The sequence below is a fragment of the Monopterus albus genome, unplaced genomic scaffold (genome assembly GCF_001952655.1).
Source record: "Monopterus albus unplaced genomic scaffold, M_albus_1.0 scaffold2.1, whole genome shotgun sequence".
NCBI lineage: Eukaryota > Metazoa > Chordata > Actinopteri > Synbranchiformes > Synbranchidae > Monopterus > Monopterus albus.
The window spans coordinates 3,481,824-3,504,644 of NW_018127882.1; the positions used below are offsets into that span (position 1 = coordinate 3,481,824).

Sequence of the window (22,821 nt, forward strand, 5' to 3'; positions counted from 1 at the left end):
GAGGTGGGGTCCACCCTGAACAGATCGCCAGTCTATCTTTTAGAAAAATACTTGTTAAAGTATGAAGGGCTATAGAAAATATTGTAGCTACTCTGTCCACAATTGGGAAATCATGAGCAACTTATCATCCATAATCATGCTCAAAAGACAAAAATGCTATTAACCTTTCATAAAAACCTGCAACAGAAGTCTTTTATTTTGCATTTTACCCCTGGGTTTTCTGGAGCATTGAATGAACTTTTAAAATCTATAAATGTGTTCCTTTTACATCATTTACAGTGATTTTGAGCAGGTTGTATACACTGGAATCAGTCCTCTTCTCAGTAACATTTTGATGAATATGCAGAAAAAAGACTGATACCACTCTCAGTTCCTCTTGTTACCAGTGTGTAAGCTAAGCTCCAAACAGCAGCTGGCTAACTTAACAAAAAGATAGGAAACAAGCCTGACTCTGTCGAGTACCAGTGACAGACTCAGTGGTGACCCTGCTCTCCCTCTGACCTCACATTTTGTTTAAAAAATATACTTAAGCTGTCGGCTGTGTATGAAGAACTTTGAGGGAATGTGTCAAGCCACTCTGTCCTTCAGCTCTGAGGCAACAAGTCTGATCCTCATTTTTCAATTTATGCTCCAAAGATGTAAATGTAAAAACCTTTAAAGTCCTGTGACAAGACACTTATTTTAGCTTTTAATCCTCATAAGGTTTTGATCAATGAATTATATGAAACACTGGATACATTAAAAAAAGTATAAAGTTTATCTACAAATATGAAAATGGAAACAAAACCAAATGACAGCACATACACATGCACGCATTTTTTTCATTACCTGAGGAACCATACAATACAGAGGAGCTGATTAGGGTTGCAGACAAAAGGACAGTAGGCTCCAGCTGCCTCTCTGAATTCATTGTCATTAGCAGTGGAACGCCAACTTCTTTCCAAACTCATTAGTTGATAAAACAACCCTCTGATCTTCCATTTTAAAAACCTCATTTGTCCTCCCTCACTGGTGAGTCTCCCACCCACTGCATCCCTGCCTCTACACCTCCGAAGCCACTCCTGAGATTGGGAAAGAAATTGTTTTGGCCTCGATTCCTCTCTGGTAATGCGAGTGTATTGTTTCCTGGCTAACAGTCAGAGCCATGATAACCGAAGCTTTACAAAGACCTAGAACCACTGATGTGAACTGATTACTGATTTTGCCTCTGCAGCATTTAAAATTGTTGAATCGAGTTTTTCCTGTCCCCTCTTGGGATTTGGAGCTGGTGGAGTCTATTAAAGCACTCCAATATTAAAGCAGTTGTCTGCGATATAGTTTTACTGGGCTGAACATGTGTACTTGAAAATGCCCCACTGTACATGATTCCTGCATCCTTTTTTTTTAAATAATAAACCTTAATTTCAAGTTAGAGTAGAAAAATAATTTGATTTCCTGGCAGAATAACAATTTATTGAAATTTAGACAAAAGGAAATACATATTTGTGCTTTCTGCAGTTTAATGAACGGCTTTATTTATATACAATTTATACATTTGTGTGTGTGTGTGTGTGTTTGTGTGTACACATATATATATAAATCTCTGTTACAAGTAACTAAATTGAATTATCACCACTTAATATTCATAAATATCCATCCATTCCAGCCTTTGGACCCATTTGATAATCTAAAGGTGTAAGAAAAACATTTTAAATTTGCTTTTTCAAAAACATTCATTGAAAGATGCGTAGTGTCAAAATTCAAGTCAGTATGTATTATCCAACCAGGATCAACGTGAGCTTCTCTGAACTCTTACCTCAAACACGGGTCATGAGCTCGCAAGTGCCGGCAGTGTTTTGTCTCTGTAATCCAGATGAATCAAACCAAGACCGATACGAGAGGGCAATAACAACACCGATCGGAATCCATGCAGCTTACCCTCATCTTTCTTCTCAATTGCTCCCATCTGAGGTCCTGAAGACGCACTTCAGCACAAAGTTTTTAGCAATGGTTTAAAAAATTGAATCTGCTTTTTGACACATTTCCTCATTTGACAGGCAGTTTTGGTTCGGGGGGGGGGACCCTAAAACATCGTAACTGTAATCGACAAAGTGCACTTTACAAATTTGCATGGATGTCCTCGTGTCGCAACACTTTATAAGTGACCCAGTAGAAAATGTTGAATATAAGGAAGCTCAAGGGAAAGACTGCTCTGGATATGGTGTCAATACGCTTGGCCCGGTCCACAAAACGCTTGTGAAGTACCTCTCCATCAAAGATTGTAACTGGAGGTGGATGGGTGAACATAGTGGCCCCTTCCACAGTGGTTACACCCTTGGTCTGCAGGCAGTGACCTAATCCATAACCCCGGAAGTAAAAACCACGACTCTCCCTCACCAGTTCCTCCTCCTGTGGAGTCAAGCATAGGGAAAACAGATTGCCTCACACTGTCAACAAGAATTAGCTTACAGCTTGTTACATTTCCTCTCAATGGCTGATTCCCAAAAGCATTGTGGGTGTAGCAACACAAAAGGGCAGCAGAGTGCAACAGACTGGGAACATCCACAGAAAAAAGAAGCACAGGCCGCCACTGAAAAATGAGAAATTTGACTTCAGGGATAAGCTTTTTAAATAGAGTAGATGATTTGTCAGTGACTGCGTGTTGAACAGGCACCAAGCCTAGTTTGTGTATCTCATGCATGTCTATTACATATGCATCGTAGAGCTTCAGTATGCAGCTATTCATCTGAAAAAGACTCACCAGGCAATGTTTGGAAAAACCCAGATGACAACATTTTACCATCGTTCTGACAGTCTTTTCAAAATCCTCAGACTCTCTTAACCCTCCAGGTGAGAAAGATATTCCAGCTATGTTCTGTTACCAAGCAAATGTTTGACCCATTCTTCAGGCTGTGTTTTCTAATCAAAATGTCCTTGTTGTTTTAAACAAAAAATGACAAATTTCTATTAAATTATATAACAGTAACTTCAATATAGGAAAATATATAGTAACTGCATATTTAACTGTACTGTAAATTGTTTAACATGTTGGTCACGTCGTATAAATTAAGCAAAATGGTATCAGTTTTGATGACAATCTTAAATTACCTTCACAGCTGGGGCAACACTGAAATTTTTTATTGAGCAGTGGATGGAATATTTCTTTCCAAACAGATTGTATGAGTCTTTAATCACCTTGGAAATCCCTTCAAAACAGTAATAAATCTTGTTAACGACCTACTGTATCATTCAAGCATCATCTCGTATTTAACGGATGCTTACTTCTGTGACTCAAATGTACTGGTGAAAACCATGAGAGCGTCTTGTTTCTAAGGCACAAAGAGGGGAACTGGAGGGCATCTTTATTAGGAGGGAAATATGAAATTATAATTCTGAATGTTAATCAAACAATTAACCTCCATGTCCTTTCAACTCACCAAATAAATGACCATTCAAAATGCCTATTAATAAGAAGTCATGATCTCAACCCCATCAAATAATGTACACTTGGCCTTACACTGTGATGAATGGTAGGACACCTTTTATAAAATAGTGAATGAGACACTGTTCTTGCTTTCTGAAGAGAATATTAATAGATATGCAGTTTGACACTGTTAGCCCTCTGACACTGAGATTCACTTTAGCAGGGGAAAGTGAAGATGTGGGATGATTAGTAGTCAGTGGGAAGTGCCCTGAAAGCTCCGACTCTCTGTTCCTCTCTCGCTGACCCTTGCAACTCTCTGCTGGACCTGGCTGCCCAGTGGCCCTACTAATATATTTCACACCTGTCTCTTATTGTTACTTTTTTTTCTTGCACAGGACATTCATTTAGTCCTTTAAAATAAATTTCCATCTGATCTTTGCCAAATGCCCTTTGCTTGCCCCTTAGCCACTCTTGTTTAGCCAAAGCTACTAACTTCATTTACTATATTTGTAACAATTACCTGATCATGAGTAACTTCATGCTACCTAACTATCTGTTGCCCCATTGACAAATTGCACCATACATCAGGAGGGATAGGAAGGTGTAGCTTTGCTAGCACAGCTTAATTATCTCTCCTACTCTTTCCTAAATGCTACAGTACATTATGTGCTAAAGTGTAATGGTGCGTTTCTTTAAAGATAATAGGTGCTGATCGTCTGTGGTCTCTCAACAGCAGCTACACATTCTGTGATCCGTTGGCATAGAATCGGTTGAGACTGCACTGGTCATCACATTTTGCTCTTTGGAGAATAAAGTCACTGTGAAAATGGTGGTTTTGAGTGGAGTTACTTTCTGTGGGTTCCACTTTAGGTATAAATAATGCAAACATAGATAAATTAAACTGTAAAAACTTGGAGGGAATAGTTTGACATTTTGGGCAAATACACACTACAGTCTGACACATCAAACCCCCTCTCATGTTTTGAGTTTAAGGCTACAGGCCAGAGCCAGTTAGCTTAGCTAGCTAACATAAAGACTTGAAATAGTGGGGGAATAGTTAATCTGGCTCTGTCCAAAGGTTACATTTTATATTTTTATATGGATCAACACAATGAGATATTTAACCTATTGAAATTTCAAAGCAGTGGTAAGCAGATATTTTCTGTTTCCAGGCTTTGTGCTTTATGCTTTGTTTACTGTACAGACCCTTCTCATCTTAACTGCTGTCAAGAAAGTGAATAGACTTACTTCCCAAAATGCTAAAGGAGAAATGGTGTGTACAAATTTTAAATTGGTCTTAAATACAGATTAAACCTTGGGGAAAAATATAATGGGCAAAAATGACAAGTTAATGTTTGTATAAAGGAGCAGAAGGTCTGAATGAGAGGGCAATAGCGACTGGGTGAGATCGGCAAATAGTGGGTTTGGCTGTGGGAGAACTGCCAGGATAAATTCAGGGCTGAGGTGAAACAACACAATCAATTTGGGAGGCCGGAGCCGTGGACAAAAACAGATTTAAAGGTTAGGGTTGACACAGGGGTCAATTTTTACCCTGGCATAGGCGCTGCAGTGCTGATTCAGATTCCTGAAGTCTGAGTTGTTACTGGGGATGTCATTCACTTTTTGCAATGACTCAACAATCCCAGGCTGACTGGCAAACCCCTTCGTCGGAAAGAAAGGTAGACAAATTGAAATAATAGTTACTGCTTCTTTAGGTATAGTGGTGAAAGAAGTACTCAGATTGTTTACTTGAGTAAAAATACTGTTACAAGTAGAAGTACAAAAGTATTATAAATAAAAATATTTATAGCATTTAAAAAAAAAAAAAACATGCTTTTGCCATTCCAAAAAAAAGTGAATAAACAGGAACATTTAAAATCTGAGCAACAAACTCAGATGTTGCCAGTTTTTAATTAGTCACTGAGTGTGACAGTAGAGGACATAATCTGCAGCTGTTAGTTTAGAGAACTGGCTTTGAAGATAAAGAAAGAATCCTTAAGAAGCAGGATGCAGTTATTTCTGTGAGGAATCCTATATAAACAGAAGACCTGTTTTTTAATTTTGTCATTTTGAAGGCTGTGTGTACATGCTTGAGATGGCTATTTGGCTTAGAAAACACTAGAGGTGCACTAAAGCATTATTATTGATTATTGAGCCTATTCAATCTGAGACTTGTACACACCATCAGATTCCATGAGTCAGTACTGCTCACATGGGTAGTTTGCAACTTCATGCTTCTCAGTGGGAGCAATTGTCAACTGATGTGGATAGGGGAAGTCCTTTCCCCCACAGACCATCATTTTCTCTGCCCTGTATCAATGCAGGAAGGCAGGCTGCCCAGTAAATCTGCTGAGCACTTCTGCCTTCACAGGGAACTTTGCCATGAATCTGGGAAGCTGTCCAGACTGTGAGCCGTTTAATGGGATTTTCAAGATGTCCTGTCTTGTTTCTCTTGAGAATAACTGTAGTGCATCACAAAAGGTTTGTGTTTTTTCTGTTTCTTTGTCTTTTCTGTGTCACAAGTTCCTCTCTGTAAACTTTTATTTGCCAACTCATTAGCTGTTTCTTGTGATAATGGTCATTCAAGTTATGATCCAGTGTAGGTGATAAATTTGGATGAGAAAGACAAGCCTACTTTATGAAGAGCTTCATGAATGTATAGGTTATTAGTAAAACATTAATATAAAACAGTTTTAGATTAACAGCTTGCCTGATGTTTTTCCTTTTCCATGATAATTTAGTTTTGCATTTGTCTCTTTTACATATCACCAAGATGCTGTCAAACTTGAACCATTATCTAAATGAAAGCCTTATTAACATTAGCAACTTCTGACTTGATTGTATATTAGAAAATGAAAAATCTATTGCTCTTAATTTGTAACTAACATTTAACATTGTACTTTATGCCTTCAGACTTGATGGGTGATTGTCTGTGCTGCCTTGCTCTTTTCACTGGTTTGAAGTGAATGGGACTTCTTTGGAGGGGTCATGTATTTCTGTGCCACATCTGTATCAAAATGTGTCAATCAAACCTCATTAGGCCGTGCCCACACAGTCCTAATGATGCCAAACATGTTGTGCCAAAGCTTTATCCTTTTGATTGTTACTCATTTGGTCATGAATATTTACTGAATAGTTAAAAAAAAAATACTTATGATGGTAAGGCAGGTTTTCAGGGGCTCCAATGTGTGTCTTATTAGAATGTGGTACAGAAGAACACTTTAAGATATAAAATCATTAGATGAGACCTACTGTAATAAAGAAAATACAGCTATTTAATGACTGCTGCTTTGTTGTAATTATCATTTAAACACATGTTATGGAAGTTGAATGCTCAGTGCAAAATGCTGCCAAAGTGTCACCCACTGCCCACAACAGGGCAGATTAGAAAGATGTAAACCATAGTGATTACAGTTTAATTCAGAGTTAGGGTGTCCTAGTGCCCCAGGGTTGGTGGAAAGTCGACTGTAGTGGCTAAGCAAAAGGATCACAAAGGCTCTTCACAGGTCAGTGCTCAGCATGGAAACAAGCTGAACTGAAACGAGGATCGTCCTCATGTAATACGACAGGCAACTGCAGCGTGTTGATGATGTCAGTTCCCAAACACACAGCATCTCACAATAAAGAGGCATATGTCAGTGTTATAGGAGCTGACAAGGATCGGTGTGTGTGTGTGTGTGTGTGTTCTCCATGGTTACTTTTTAGAATCTGCTACAATGTGTGACAGTGCATTACTATGTTTGCATATGTTTTGCCCCTCTCGAAGCATTTAGCCTCTATGTGTGTGTATATGTCTTTCTATGGATGCATGGGCAAATATTAGTTCAAAGCCATTGTTGTGAGGATGTTTCTCCTTTCAGGACTTTTTGGCCAGTCCTTTCAACTTGAGAGAGCTGCAGAGTAAGACAGTTTGAGTTGGGTTAGAAGTAGGTCTGGTGTTAAGAGACATGTCTAGGGAATATATCCCCCCAGCCCTGGAAAGACAAACATATCCGTGTTTGTGTGTGATTTAAACTCACTATTCTCTGTTGCCGCTGCTTTTTTCTCAGCCTGATGAACTCCTTGTGTTGCCTCGAGACAAAGTTAACTGCTGCATACTCCAGCAGGGCAGCAAACACAAACAGAAGGCACACTGCCATCCAAATGTCAATAGCCTTCACATAGGACACCTGGGAACAGACAAGATCACATTGTCATCCACAGGAAATCAATGAGGCTGATGGATAATCTGTGGGTTGTTCACAATAGGCCCATTCTTCAGTTCTTGCATGTAATGACACACATCTTGGAGATGGCCTAGAATTGTAATGAGTCAGTGGGATGTGGGCAGTTGACATGTAGACAGGTCATGGCTAAGACCTGGGGGGAGCCCTGGTCGTGTTTCTCATAAGAGAAGATATGCCGCAGCACATCAGCAATGCCCAGTGAGCAAGCACTGTGGAGAAACTGATCAAACAAATGATTATTAAAATCAGCAGGATACATTATCACAGGAAATACAGCTGCCATGTTTTAACACTTGGACTGTATTACTTTTTATACTTCATCTGGCACACATCTTAGCTGTTTTTTTTTCCCTTACTACTTTTAAAGTGATTCTTTTTCATATTTCAGGCAGTTGCTTCATTGTTGGTAACCACTAGCATTAAAGCACAGAAGCAATAACCACCAGCAACCCAAAGGCACAATCTGTAAGCCACATATAAATGAGGGTAGCCCACCTACCAAAGATCAAAATAGATAACTGAAAGTGTCACATTATTTGAGACTATATCAGATACCAGAACTATACAGTATGTCTTGTATTATATTGTTCAGTATTTTTAGTGCTGTAGAACAAAAACACTCTAGAGGCTAAAAATGTACTTTACACATCTCGATGATAGAATCACTGGCAAAAAATGTACGTTTTGTAGACAGAGGTACAAAGTAATTTACACAGGTCAATATTTGAGGTCAGTACATTGTTTTTATGATCACTCACTCTAGCAGGACAGATGCATATTTTGACATATGAGTGTCCACAACAAAGAAAATGGATCCCCCCCAAAATGTAGAAGCCAGAGTGCTTTTTCAAAGTATAAAAGTTAACAGGCTTTTAACAGTGACAGTTTTGGTGGTGTCAGGGAGCAGTGGTGACCTTAAAGGCTAGAGGCCATCAGAGAAGCAGGGATGTGACTGGCAGGCTAAATCTAGACTGGAAAAGTGAAAGCTTGGCCCTCCCTCTCTACCACTACAGAGCTACAGCTGAGCTGAGCAAGGCACATAATGTGCTGCATTTTATAGATGCAAAAATTATAACTGCAGCTGTCAGTGATGATGTAAAATGATAATGATGATTATTAAGTGTCTAAAATCTCAATGTACTGCTCGCTGTTTAGTATCCATTAGGGAGTGGGGAATGAGAGAATGAGGGAGAGAGTCTGGTGACAAAGCGTGATTGTAGTAGTGGGAAGCGACCAGGTGTAAATAAATGTAACTCTGTGAACATGAGCATCGTGTTTCTTCGGAAAAGTACTGTTACTATGGTTACCTACAATCTAATATACCTTGTGCAATGATTTTCAGAACTTTGGACAAACTGTTGGCTTAAACTATCAAGGCATTACAGAACAGGTTTTAATAAGCACCTGTATGCCAGCCAATCAGGAACAAGAATTTGGCATTGTGATGGTAGGTATGTCCGTCACCTGCTCCCTAGCTTCTCCATACATTTTCTCCCCATATACAGGAGAGTTGTCTTTCATATGGAGTCCAATGTCCTGACCTGGCCCTTGTATTGTATTCTGCCTAATTAGACTCTATTTTAGTCCTTAATTAGGACCTCTATTGTGCAAAGTCCGCATTTCATGACTAAATACACACTAACAAGTCATCCTGGTCCAAAGCTCCCTCCAAATACTCTTTTACCCAACTCTGGAGGACACAAGCAGTCAACAAAAATTCATTGCAGGTCTGTCACTTGGTTCTAGGAGCAATTGGATTGGCTTTTGACAGCTTGTCAGGAAATATTAGGTATAAAAGGTAATGGTATTTCTAATCATGTATTACTTTTGGAGGTATATATCAGAGGGAAATGTCAGAATAGTGTACAAGTTTCAAACTTGGGTCATGCTACGTTTAATAATTTTTTTTAAAGTCATCGACCTCTCTGTGGAGCTGGAAGTGTTACGTAATGTGACCTCCTGTCATGTATACTTACATTTCGCAGGAAGAGCAGAATATGATATTTTAAGGTCAGTGGCATTGTCCTCCATTAGACACATCTTCAATAGCTAAACACTGACTTTGAAAAGGCACCTGGGTAAATACCCCATTAAAAGATGTAATGGTGCACAATTTTTCTGCTGTGGTGGTAATTTTGCAGAAGAAAAATTAAAGCATTCCTTGCCCCTACGGGTTCTTCCTGCTCTGTTTGCTCAGCAAAGATTGTGCCTGCAACAAACAATGTATAAGCCTTCATACATCTTGATCATTAGCCTCCAGACTCACTTTGGGAAGTGAGGCTCTGGAACCAGAGCTCTGTGTGGTCATTGTCAGTACGGTGGTGATGCCCAGGCCCACTCTGGCAGGTGCAGCATCCATATTTATCCAGAAAGAGACCCATGAGAGGATGACAATAAGGAGGGAGGGGATGTACATCTGGATCAAGTAGTAGCCCATTTGGCGTTCCAGGTGGAACTTCACCTCGATACAGGTGAATTTACCTGCAGACACATGATGTACAACATTCTATTGTCTTGCTTAAAGGAATAGTTCATTGTGTCTTGTTTATTTTATTTATTTATTTATTTTATTTTTTTTTTATTACAGAGTAGGCACAGTGGAGTAAAATGTACCCGTAAGACAATATATACTGTAGGTGAAAGGTTTAATAAAAATGTTGTCAGTCAACAGAATCATTAGTAAGTTATTCTACAAGCTATTCTGAAGAAGAAATCAGCTCAAGCAATCATTACAATCTGGGATATATTCTCATAACTTTTAATGGCATTCATAGTATACCTGTGTTATAAGACTTGGTGCAGTAGCCCAAGTCCTTCTCTTCTTTTAGCACAAACTGAGGGAGGGTCAGATCATCAGCCACCTGAACAGGGTTCTCAGGCAGCCACTCAAAGAACAAGTCATTCATGGTGTAACCGACTGTGGAAAGAGAACAGGGGGAGAGAGAGAAGGTATTTAAATAAATGAGAAATAATAAATGTGTAATATTTTCATTTTATTTTAAGTTGCTTTGAATAAAATAGACAATCTCTCATTTGTTCAAGTAAATTTTGGCATATCTTAGAAAGCCGATGAATCTCATTATTTCATCATGCATTTTACTGCTTTTTATTTTCAAGTACATCAAATGGCTGTTACATTATTCATTATTTTGGCCATTCACTATTGAAGATGCAACATTTACGACATGATAAATCTTAAAAATAAACATAGGAAAATCACAGTCCCATTACTGGTCATAGCCTCATAAAAACTGCACTCCATTATTTTCAACATTATGCTGATATTACTGCCGCTAGATGTTATATGTCAAAACAAAACGTTACACTGGTTACTGACTATAAGCGGGGATTGCATCAGTCTTGGGATATACTGCACATATTTGCTGTTGCTTTGTGTTCAATACAAGAATAACAAACACGATGCCGTTTAGATTTGAAAATATTGGTGAAAGTCAAGCAATGTACTGCACTATCTGCTAATAATTCTTATCCTCTTTATCTCTGTTGCTGTGATTCTCCTGACATTTTTATTGCGATCTTGTTACCATGGTAGAAAATGTGTGCTTTTTAAACATCAGGGCTAATGTTACTCGGGGGAGACCGAGAGGGATAATGAATCTTGGAGGACTGAGGTGATGTAATGTCTCTCTGCCCATCTGTTCGGCTACCCTCTGCCATCATGTTTGTCACAGTAAAGGTCACACACCACAGCTACAGTCGTGGTGTTGCAGTTGCTTGAAGGTTACAGAATGTGGGGGATGAGAAGCACATTTTCCTAGGACAGTGGGAGATACTGTATGTACTAACATACACCGAGCTGATTAGTGTATGTAACCTAATGAACTGCATGTGGGTGCATCAGCAAAAATGCACAGACTAACATAATGGAAAAAATATAATATATAGCGTCGGGTTATTTTTGAAGTGAATTTACAATTACTATAGCATTTACACACAACCACTCTGAAGAGGTTAGAAGTTCTTTTGCTTGCCCACTTGCAACACAAACATATAAGCTGCTGTTTGACATGATCTTTTGGGCTGTCCTCCTCCTTTCAGCTGCCTTAATATATTACAGGTGTATTAAAAATGCATGTCCCATGCAACAACAACAACAATGATTCCTCTCACATTTGAATAAAATTGATGCCTACTGGGACTCTTTAGGACCTGAGCTATAAAGACTTCAATTACTCAAAATGTTATACCCAATGCTGTATGCCTGGGAAAAAAAAACACCACTTAAACATACTTGTTTTGTTCAGGAGCAGAATTCATTGTCATTGACATATCCTGCTGCTGAAAGCAAGGGAAATACCAATGCTTTTTTTACAGCTACATCCATACTATAGGTTTTAATGTTAAATTCCGATCTTTTTTTCAGTTCTGATTTTTGTTCAGTGTCCCCTCCCAGGCTCCTTACATTTGTGAAGAGATCAGATCTGAGTCACTTTAAAGAGGAAAAAATCATATTTGAACCACTCCAGCATATAGTCTGAATATAACATAAGTCACATGTATCCAGCTCTGATTTGAACACTGTTAATATTTGATATGAAAAAATCGAATGTGGTTTGTTCACACATCTACTTAGTCACTTGGAGGGACAAAAAAAAAGATTTCGGTGACTTTGGCAGGTAATGTGAACATAAATTAAGATAATGAAATGGGCTTCTGTAAGTTACAGCTAAGCGACATCAAAACATAACTGACATAGTTTTCTATATTCAGTTAAAATTACGTTGATGAGGCATGTCAGGAATATTTTAGCAAGGCAGATTTATGGCAGCCACATGCAGTCTCCTTTTTCTTATGGAAAAAGCTCTTCACCTAATTAAAGCAAACTGTCTTGATGCAGCTATAGTTATGCTTTGAATTTACTGGCTTAATCTTGCTTCTTACTTATAGCATAGGTTACAAAGTGGATTTGAGGTGACTGGACACTAGTGGCTCAAAGCAAAGTGGTGAGGTGCATATATAGGACTTTGATGAGTCAGAATAAAACAGAATCTATTTATATATCTGTATAAGCCTGTGGCATGAAAGGCCAGAAAAGAAGATTGGCTTTGGCTCTCTTAAGCTCCAAAGAGCTATCTGTCTCTGTCTTCTGTTGAACAAACTGTTTTGCCACAGCTCCAGTAGCAGCAGTAAAAGTGGTAATGTCCACATAACACTGAACTTTAACCAAAATGATCACACCCTTGGGTGGTGTACTAGCACTTGTCAACACAGGCCCAAGTATTGTCAGCAGGCCTTTAATCAGAAATGATTACATCTCCTTTAATGACACTGTGATGTGATACACTTGCACTGTACCTGTACACTACTGCTTTAAGCACAAATCTGTTTGCCTTAAGTCCTAAAGATTAAAATGTCTGTAGTTTTTGTTCTTACAGTACATTGGCTGAAAAACATTCTGCACTCAATTTATTACTTTGTTTTTTAAAATCTATTTGTCCACGCATTAATTTGCAGAAGTAAATCATGCTGCCTCCAGTGCAATGAGGGAGTAACTAGCTCTATAAAAACCAAAACCTCTTGTTCTTATTAAATCAGATCAGGATGTAGCTATGGTACCAGTTTGATTTATTTGATTGTGAGAAATGCCTCTGAAACGGCGCAATGACTTCACAGATGGTGTGAGTCTGTCTTTTTCCCCATTTGCTAAACTTAAATTCTTTTGCCCATTTGGGTCACCTCTAGGCACAGGGGGTGGGTCACATATAATAAAAGAGACACAAAATTAAACTTTTATTATTTATATCCTGGAAATTGGTTTCATGAGGGCAGATACTATCTCTGCTAAAGGCAAGGAAAGACTGAAAAAGGAAAATATTATTTCTCTAACATTTATCACTATAATAACTTTTCCAGATTCATTTTGTACAATGACATATCTCAGTAGTTTTAATACATGTTCAGAGAATGTGAACAAGTAAAAAATGCTAAACAACTGACATTGCACGAGGTCCAAACGGTTGCTAACCTGTAAAGCTTTCTACATGACATAATCAGATTACAATAAAAATGGTGATGATTAACCAACTCAAAATTTTAATAATTACTGAAACAATGCCTAAGTGATTTCAGAAAGCAGTAGACAAAAGCAGGTTTGTCACTTTTAGTCTGAAACTGAAATGACAACTGTCTGTATCAGATTTTAAAAAAAAGTTGAAATCAATAACAATAATTATACATGTGACATTTTAAACTAGTGACATGTGTCAAACCATTTACATAAGTTTTACAACCTTGGTGACTTTAATAATTTACCTAGCTAACTAATTAAATTAGCTGAGCTATCTACAACAACAGAACACAGAATCAGTTTGCAATTGCTGATAAATCATGCTGTTCTCTACAGAAAACAATGTTTGACTTGTCTCTTGGAATATAGTGAGGGTAGATGCTGTGCAAGCTAGGCAAAAGGTAGAAAATGGAGAACTGAGGAGCAATTAAAATCAGGGAAGTGAGAGAAAAGGAAGCAGTAGCAAAGACTCACAGCTTTCAAGCTGCATGGTACAGGTCTGAATATCCATTGGGAAATTCTTCAAGTCCATAGGGCAGGACAGGGTAAGAGTCAGCCTGAGATAGAAAAACAGTTTGGAAGAGAGAAAAGGAGCCACAAAGTTAAAAAAGTTTGAGGAAAGGAGGGGAAATGAGGTTAACAGTGAAATAAATCTCTGGCAAGCTGATTTGCTGTTCAAATTATAAAACATGTCTATATGATAGTGTTCATTGCAATAAAATTGGACAATGCAAAAAAATCGAAATACACATTCTCCCAAAAAAGTGTAAATTGGAAAACATATTGAGTTACTCCGCCATCTAATTATTTGTCACAAACGGTAATATCAAAGTAACTGTGGGCATCCCTACTTCTATTTGTTTTGTGTTATGCTGCAGCCAGAGTGACAGGAACTAGCAAGAGAGATCATATCTCTCCCATATTAGCTTCTCTCCACTGGCTCCCTGTAAAATTCAGAATAGAATTTAAAATCCTTCTCCTAACATACAAAGCCCTTAATGACAAGGCTCCATCATATCATAAAGACCTTGTAGAGCCTTATCATCCTAACAGAGCACTTCACTCTCAGAGTGCAGGTTTACTTGTGGTTCCTAGAATCCACAGAAGTAGAATGGGAGGCAGAGCCTTTAGCTATCAAGCTCCTCTCCTATGGAACCAACTCCCAGTCTCAGTTCTCCAGTTGTCTGCGCATGCACCTCTGCCACTAGCTTGCCACTATTACACATTACTAACTTTGTGTCTCCTCTCTCCGATAGTGTGTCCTCTCTCTCTGTACCTTTCTGCAGGTTGCCCTGGCCCTGGAGCTCTATGTCTCTGACGAGCAGTCACCAGCCACATCGACCTGATCAGTGTTTGATTGTTGTGTCTTGTTGCTTTTCTTCTTTTGTCTCTCCTCTATCCACTCACCCCAACCGGTCGAGGCAGAAGGCCGCCCACCAAGAGCCGGGGTCTGTCGGAGGTTTCTTCCTTTAAAGGGAGTTTTTCCTCCCCACTGTCGCCAAGTGCTTGCTCAAGGGGGATTTGTTGGGTTTTCCCTATGTAATAATATTGATAACAGTAAGGTCTAGACCTTACTTTGTAAAGTGTCCTGAGATGACTTTTGTTGTGATTTGGCACTACACAAATAAAATTTGATTTGATTTGATTTGATCCCTACTTCTATTTGTTTTGGTGTTGATGCATTAAGCCTTCAGAACGCCTCGGAGAAGAGAGGGAGAGTGTGATTTGGAAGTCTGTCTGGTGGAAAGCTGCATAATTACCTGCTGTAATGCATCGCCCAGAGGCGAGACAAAAGCTGCTAGCAGTATACACATAAGCACCCATTTGCTACTGTGTTATAATGACACAATATCTTTTTCACCAGCTGAAGAACAAATACCCCAGTGATAAACTCTCCTACTATAGCATTGCCTCAATTGTGTCATGTATTTAAAGTACACAAAGATGTTTATTCCATAATTTCAAAACATAGTAAGCAAAACTAGAGGATACAGTAAGTCACTGGCATGAATCTTATTCTGAGAACTTGTCTTATACCATTACCTCTTTCAAAAGGTGTTGCCACTTTCAGTAAAAGAAATATTGAAAATTAAAAAGTGTGTAAATCATAGCTTCACTGATCAATAGAAATTACTGAAAAATTATTACATAAAATGTTTTATTACAATTTCAACTGCATTTTATAAACAATACTGGATATATTGGGTAAAATTAATGTGATTTAACAGACAAAATTACCAGTTTGGATCCAAAACAATGTATTTCACCCTATAAATGTGCCAATATTGTACTCAAAACAAAATGCTTGCACACCTTTAGGCCGCATGCACCTTAGTTAGCATTGCATGTGACTATATGTGAGTGTGTGTGTGTATGTCATGATTTTTAGAGCTGTCTGCAAACTTCCATTCATGGTAAAGTGTCAAAAACAAAAAGTCTTTAAAGACTTGTCACAGCAAGTCTGTGCAATTTTTCCCTTTTCTGCGCCCTTTTAGTATTTTTGATAACCTACAGTGCACCTAAGTGAGCAGAAAGGTGCACTAGGGGTTGCGTGAATGGCAGTTCAGCAATTTACTGCAACTATGGTCAAGAGGTCATATATGAGTTGTATCTAAACCGGGGGTGCTGGAGCCAATCCCAGCTGACATTGGGCAAGAGGCGGGGTACAACCTGAACAGGTCGCCAAGCTATCACAGGGCTGACATGTAGACAAACAACCACACAAGTCATACTCACTCCTAGGGGCAATTTAGAGTCGCCAGTCAACCTAAGATGCATGTCTTTGGACTGTGGGAGGAAGCTGGAGTACCCAGAGAGAACCCACACAGGCACAGGGAGAACAAGCAAACTCCATACAAAAAGGCACAGGCTCAAACCCGGAACCTTCTTGCTATGAGGCGACAGTGTTAACCACTGGTCTGCTATGCCACCCAGAGATACACTCATGTTTTCAGCTATATTTTCACTTTATTTGGCAGAAAAGTGTCCATATAGAGCAGATGTATATATTTAAAGGCAATAATATATCATTTCTTTTGTCATTATGGCAATAATAACAAGGCCGTCTGCATTGAGGTCCAAAGTAACATCTATCTTCATCATCTTATTTAAGAGAATTGCTGCTCAGGGTATATTTTGAAGTAATCTTTAAGTATATTCACAAAGTATTCATTCTGTGTATTTAGCAGTAGCCTTCCACCATAAGACAAAGATGATCTGAATAAGGCAAAGCAGTCACTCTGCAGCAGCATTTATGCTTCAAAGCTGAGCCCTTGATTAAGCCTCTGATGTCATTCTCTGACTGACATAACAGCACTCAGCAGCTCTGATGTTTAACTTCTGGGATTATTATCTTTAGTTACCTGATGCTGTACAGAACACTGCCATCTTGGAAAATCCGTAGCAGCTTGTTATCGGTGGTGACCTCGTGGAAATTGGCTCCTTTCTCATTTGCAAAGAATAAATCAGGTTTCCAGATAGAGTCCAACATGGATGGATCCAGATCAAGGGAGTCGTCTGGGTATTCGCTGTACGCCAAACGAGGGTCATTCCACATTTGCCGTAGAAATACATTGAGCCTGTAGTCCTGTGGAAGAACTCAGGGTGTTTAATGGAAAGTATATTATCAGTGGAGTGTGGTACAGATGGAGAACTGAGAAGTGGAGTTTCTGAGAATGATCTGATACTTGGAGTTCATTCTTGTGTGAATTTGTTGTACTCTATGAAAGATGGAACTGTGGCAAGTCACTGTGTTTAGATGTAGTTTCACTTTAAAGTCTTGATTAATTTCAGCTACATGAACCTTAATTTTGTGTGCAAGGATATAATGCCTCACAGCAACAAAACAGACTATGATCTGCATGTGTCTATGTCCAAATTCATTGCTGACAAGTATATAACATATTCTGTTTCATTACTGGGAGACTGGAGCTGAGCAGCATCATGATGTGTATGTATTCACTTGGTCTCTGGGGACACAGGTGGTTGATTGTGAATAGGAAACTAGAAAATAAGTGGCGTACTTGTTTCAGAAAAAAAAAAAAAAAAACAGTTGACGTTAACACCCGTCATGAGTGGGCACCAGAGTTACACAAAATAATCCATCTTTATAACCAAACATCATAATTTAGGACAATAAAAGTGTTGAATGAGACCCCTCATTCATCACATTTGATTGAAAGTAAGTGACTGAGGTCTTGTGCAGGTGTATGTCTTTCTACAAATCTAGCTTTCTCTCAGCATTTTGGCCTTTCATTGACACACAAACTGCATTTTAGGTCACTGAAAATAGATCTCTGGAAAACTCCTTCCTAGGTGAAGATGTTCAAAAATCAGTTTTCACTTTTAACATGAAGACAGAGAAAACTGCGTTTTTAGCTTATTAACGTCAGTGCGCATATTTCATTTGTTTGACATCAGAATGTGCAACGTTATCCCCTTTGTTTAAGAGGGTGATATTTACTGTGCAGTGGCAGATGTGGCCAAACTAGTGATGGTAGTAACATTGCTAACTGGGCTTTTATCATCCTTAGACTTACAGTACATGTACATAAGCCTGAATAAGATGGTGTACTGTTTGTCCAACCACTGCATCCATGTGCTGCTGGTGCACAGAGGTGTGACAACGCAAACCAGGTTAAGGACAAGTACTGAACTCAATCCCTCCTGCCTGCAGCCAGCACGCACAGGTAATCCAATTAGAATTCTAATCTGTGCAGTTAACTTAGAATTCATCTTTGGGCATTGTAGACTATTAATGTTTTTGCTTGTTCGCTCCATTTGTCAGAATAAAAAGCATGTTTCACCAGCGTGTCCAATGACATCATTAGTGTTGTCATTCTCTAGGATAAGACGACGAGAGGTCAGGCCCTCTGGGTCTACCTCGGACACCTTTAAACAGTTCACTGCTGTATTGTGCTGACCCAGCAGTAATAGGACTATAAATACAGACCTGAGGGCAGCTGTTTTTCCCTGAACCCCTTGTCCTCTCTTCCGTCCCCCTTTTCATTCATTTTCTCAGTTTTTCATTTTAATTGCAGAGTGGACAGTTTATTGTCAGCATGTCAGTGACCCATTGTTCTCGGGAGGTTGTAGTGCAACGCTCCAGGAAACACAGAAACAAGGGAACAGCTTCCCATTGAGTGGATTAGAACTCAAGTTGGTAGGTAGAAAATGGAACCGAGTGTTTCATGATTCTGGTACAAATCATGTGAGATCCAGTACAACTAAAACAGTAATCTAGAAAAATTACACAGATTTTTGAATGTAAATGCCTGATGTTTTTTCTGTTTTGGAGAAAACATTTTCATTTCTAATATGTGCAACATTTGAAATGTCCAAGGTCGTCTTACCATTGTGGTTTCTGTGATGGACCCAAAGCTGTTGATGAAAATATTACAGGTGACATTCACAGCTGGTCCTGAGGGAAGGAAAAACAAACTTAATTTACTAGTCTCTTGCTTTAAATGGGATTTATGATATCACTTGTGCCCCCATTAAAATGCCTCTCACACCGCAGCAGTTTCTTCATTTCTTTTCCTTCTCATATTGTGGCTGTAACTGAAAATGTCGACACAATGCAAGTCTTACCAGCTCTACTGTCGGAGAGCCTGCTATTTAAAGGCGCTCGAAGAAATCACATTTCCTCTTCAGGCCTGTCCATTCAAGTGTAAATACAGCTAAAAAAAAATGTAACTTACCGAAATCAAATTCAAAAAGAAGATAATACTAAAGGGGAAAAAGGGCACACAGATGTATCCACCAAAGATTTGGCACAGTGTCTGAGAAAATCACTGTGCAACCATGTCTTCTAGAAATATACTAATATGCTACTTTGCAACAACAAATATTGAATTTCTGAACAAACACCTGAATTTCTGCAAATGCATTTCCATAATTTCAGTAAAAACATTAAATTAGTTTGGCACACAATGTGCTGGAAAAAGCTCTCACAACACAACTTGTTTTTTAAGGTTATATTTAATCACTCAAAGCATCTGGTTAAGGGAAACCTGATGGTCTTGGTTTATAGCTGAAACAAAAAAATTTGATTTATCTAAAAAATAATATTCAACTAATCAATTAATTCAATAGCAAAGAGACGGCATGTGTTTACTTTAAGATTTGACCATGGTCTTTCTGTTAAGTGCAAATCAAGCAGCTCAAAAGCATGAAAGGTTTGGACACTGATCACATAAGAGACAAAATGGACAAAGACATACTGTACAACAAACACACAGTCAACCTGGAACACAAATGTCAGTATTAGATATGAGGCTGACCAGAACTTCAAATTTGCGATTAATGGATCTAGAGATGGCTTTGTCATAGTCTATGTACAAATCCAGTCGCTTTCTTTCTTGCAACTAGACCAAAGTGTTTCTGATGTCCAAATCTAATCACATGCAGGAACCCAGTGTTTAAAGTTTTACACTTTGTGTAGCACTTCCCGTACTGCAAAAAATGCTGCAATAACAGGCAGCAATTAAGCCCATGTTTCTTTAAAAAGTAACGAGCTAAACAAACGTAATAGTATATAAATGTTATTTCTAAGAGACAGAGTTCCAGTGTGTTTGGTTTCACACAGTACTGAACCCACACTACTGCGTGAAAGCAAACAGGGTGAAAACGAGGACAAGCTGATCCAGTATGTGTGAACGACATAACATACAGCATATACACAGGAGAATGGTCAACTGTAGCTCTCACAACACAGATCCACTGTCATTTTTTTTTTCTAGTGCTTGTGCTTTCTGCTGGATTTTCTTCAGGGCTGCTGTAATGGTCTGCCATTGCATATACTGAACCTTTGAAGTTGGGTCTGATGCGGGCATCATATCCCGATGTTTTCCCCATGAGCTTGTCCAGGAAGTCAGAGGGCGACAGCTGTGGTCCTGCCCTGCTGGGGGGCTTTATCTCCTCCTTACAGGAGCTCAGTCTGATATTACCCAGAGACAGGGAGAACAAATACAGAGAAAGAAAACAGTAGATTTGAGAAGCAGAAGAAGAGGACTGTGTGTTTATGTATGAGAGGTAGCAGTGAGGGTGGTTGGAAAAAATAATGAGAAGCCAACAGCTATCAGCAAGTCGATGGTGGATGGGGAAATGAGAGTGAAAAATGCCCACTGGATTACCTGCTTACTGTGGTTGTTAGCCCTTTAAATGCAGAGAAACAAAACAGAAACAGAGGTAAACGTGTCCCTCTCCTGTGCTTCCTGCTGCTCATGGCTTAGCAGGAGTAAGGCTTGACAGATTGATGGCTCAGTTGTAATGCTATGACTGTCACAGTGGGCAGAGGAAGGAGTTGATGCAAGCTCCAGTGAGGCTCAGGCAGCCACTGACAGGAATAACCAACAGACCAGAGAGAAATTAGAGATAGACTGAGAAAAATTTAAGAAACAAAGAAGACTCTCTTTAAGCCAGGCATAATAGATCAGATTTTTTTTTTACTGGCCCCTGCAGTAGTACAGCTGATTGCACCCCATGCACTGATACAGCTGTTAACAGTTCACAATCTGTCATGATTTGAAACTCTAGCGTACAGATGGCGGGTTCAGTCTCCTCCAAGGCAGAGCTTTGCTGGTGCTCTGTGTGTGTGGAGCCAGTCACTGATCCCCTAGTCTCACAGCCACTTAGCTGTTTTTACAGTCACATAAACTGCATTGTCAGGGGGGCTACAGGATGAGAAATGTGTGGATGTTGGTTTTGGGATTTCAAGAGAAAAGCTGAGCTGATCCTGGGAGATCTTCCATTTGAAATTGTGTAGAGTATGCAGTTGGAAAGCATTTGAAAATAAGGCAGGTGAGGTGATTGCTATTGTGACTACTTCAGGGTTACATTATGAAGTTATTGTGTAATGTGCTATTGTATGTTGCAGAAAAATGCTAATGTAAATGCAAGCCTCTGCAAGAACCTACAGTCCTACATCGTACATCTCTACACATTAAGAGTCAGGTCCCTTGTTGTTGTAGCATTCTTGAGAACATATTATACATGCATCACTAGTCCTTTCCAAATGCAAATGACAGTTATTCAAGATTGAAATGCCATCACTATTCTTAAAGTTTGGTTAGGTTTAGACAACATCTATTTGGTTTTGATAAGGAAAGAATCATGGTCATAGTTAGAAGAATACAGTTTTGATTGTTGGTACAGTACAACAATCTACTCCCAAAAACCCACTTGGACCTTCTCATGTAAGAGGCTTTGCAGCACTACGTCAGTGTGACACCATGAGTGTCTTTGCTCTTAAATAGACCAGAGTCATAATTTACAGGACCACAAGTCAGTAAATGTAAACATAGGTTGGTTTCTGGTTAGGATAGTATTCTTATTAACCTGTTATCATGTCGTGAAGCCCCCACAGCTGAGGTGTGTTCCAACTGCATACTGTACCTTGTTAATGGGAAGATTTGTGTGGAGGTGGTAATTATGAATCATGCTGTTTTGCTCAGTTCAAAGATTCTTAGTAACTGACTGTGTTTAGTTCACTTTTAGTTCACTAGTTCACTTTTCCCTAAGCTAAGAGATCATACCCCTGCTTGGTGCGTACAAACAGTAGAATGAACTACACCAGTCACATGGCTGTGTCCTTCAGTAGTACATTCACTACGTTGCTGGGTGAACCTGTTCAGTTCAGAACGAAACTAGGGCTGTACAGCCACATGAAGATATTTGTGACTACGTTATCACATCATGACTGTTTCTGTGGCTTTTGCTGTCTTTTAATATGTTTTTGACAACAAAGGAACTTCCTGTGACTCAAATCACAGACTCAAAAATCAAAAACTGAAAATTAAAAAATAATGACTCTTGACAGAGGTAGTAGTCCATCCATCCATCCATTTTCCTCCGCTTATCCGGGACCGGATCGCGGGGGCAGCAGTCTAAGCAAAGATACCCAGACTTCCCTCTCTCCAGACACTTCCTCCAGTTCCTCTGGGGGAATGCTGAGGCGTTCCCAGGCCAGCCAAGAGACATAGTCCCTCCAGTGTGTCCTGGGTCTTCCCCGGGGCCTCCTCCCGGTGGGACATGCCTGGAACACCTCCCTAGGAAGGCGCCCAGGAGGCATCCGAAACAGATGCCCGAGCCACCTCAGCTGGCTCCTCTCGATGTGGAGGAGCAGCGGTTCTACTCTGAGCTCCTCCCGGGTGACCGAGCTCCTC

At 39.4% G+C, this 22,821-nt stretch overlaps 1 protein-coding gene across 2 annotated transcripts in view; it reads right to left on the reverse strand.

Annotated features, from left to right (window-relative positions):
• Positions 1-1,490: 1,490 nt before the first annotated feature.
• Positions 1,491-22,821, reverse strand: part of glra4a (glycine receptor, alpha 4a) — a 47,130-nt gene continuing 25,799 nt past the window's right edge. Inside the window, exons 2-9 of one of the 2 annotated variants that reach the window (XM_020594602.1) lie at positions 20,464-20,594; positions 19,009-19,076; positions 17,020-17,243; positions 14,132-14,214; positions 10,409-10,546; positions 9,896-10,110; positions 7,423-7,572; positions 1,491-2,388 (exon numbers count right to left, since the gene is read on the reverse strand). In XM_020594602.1, coding sequence (XP_020450258.1) covers positions 2,098-2,388; positions 7,423-7,572; positions 9,896-10,110; positions 10,409-10,546; positions 14,132-14,214; positions 17,020-17,243; positions 19,009-19,076; positions 20,464-20,594 — 1,300 coding nt within the window. In that variant the 3' untranslated portion in view covers positions 1,491-2,097. The remainder of the gene's footprint in view (positions 2,389-7,422; positions 7,573-9,895; positions 10,111-10,408; positions 10,547-14,131; positions 14,215-17,019; positions 17,244-19,008; positions 19,077-20,463; positions 20,595-22,821) is intronic. The other variant, XM_020594609.1, reaches the window with a different exon arrangement.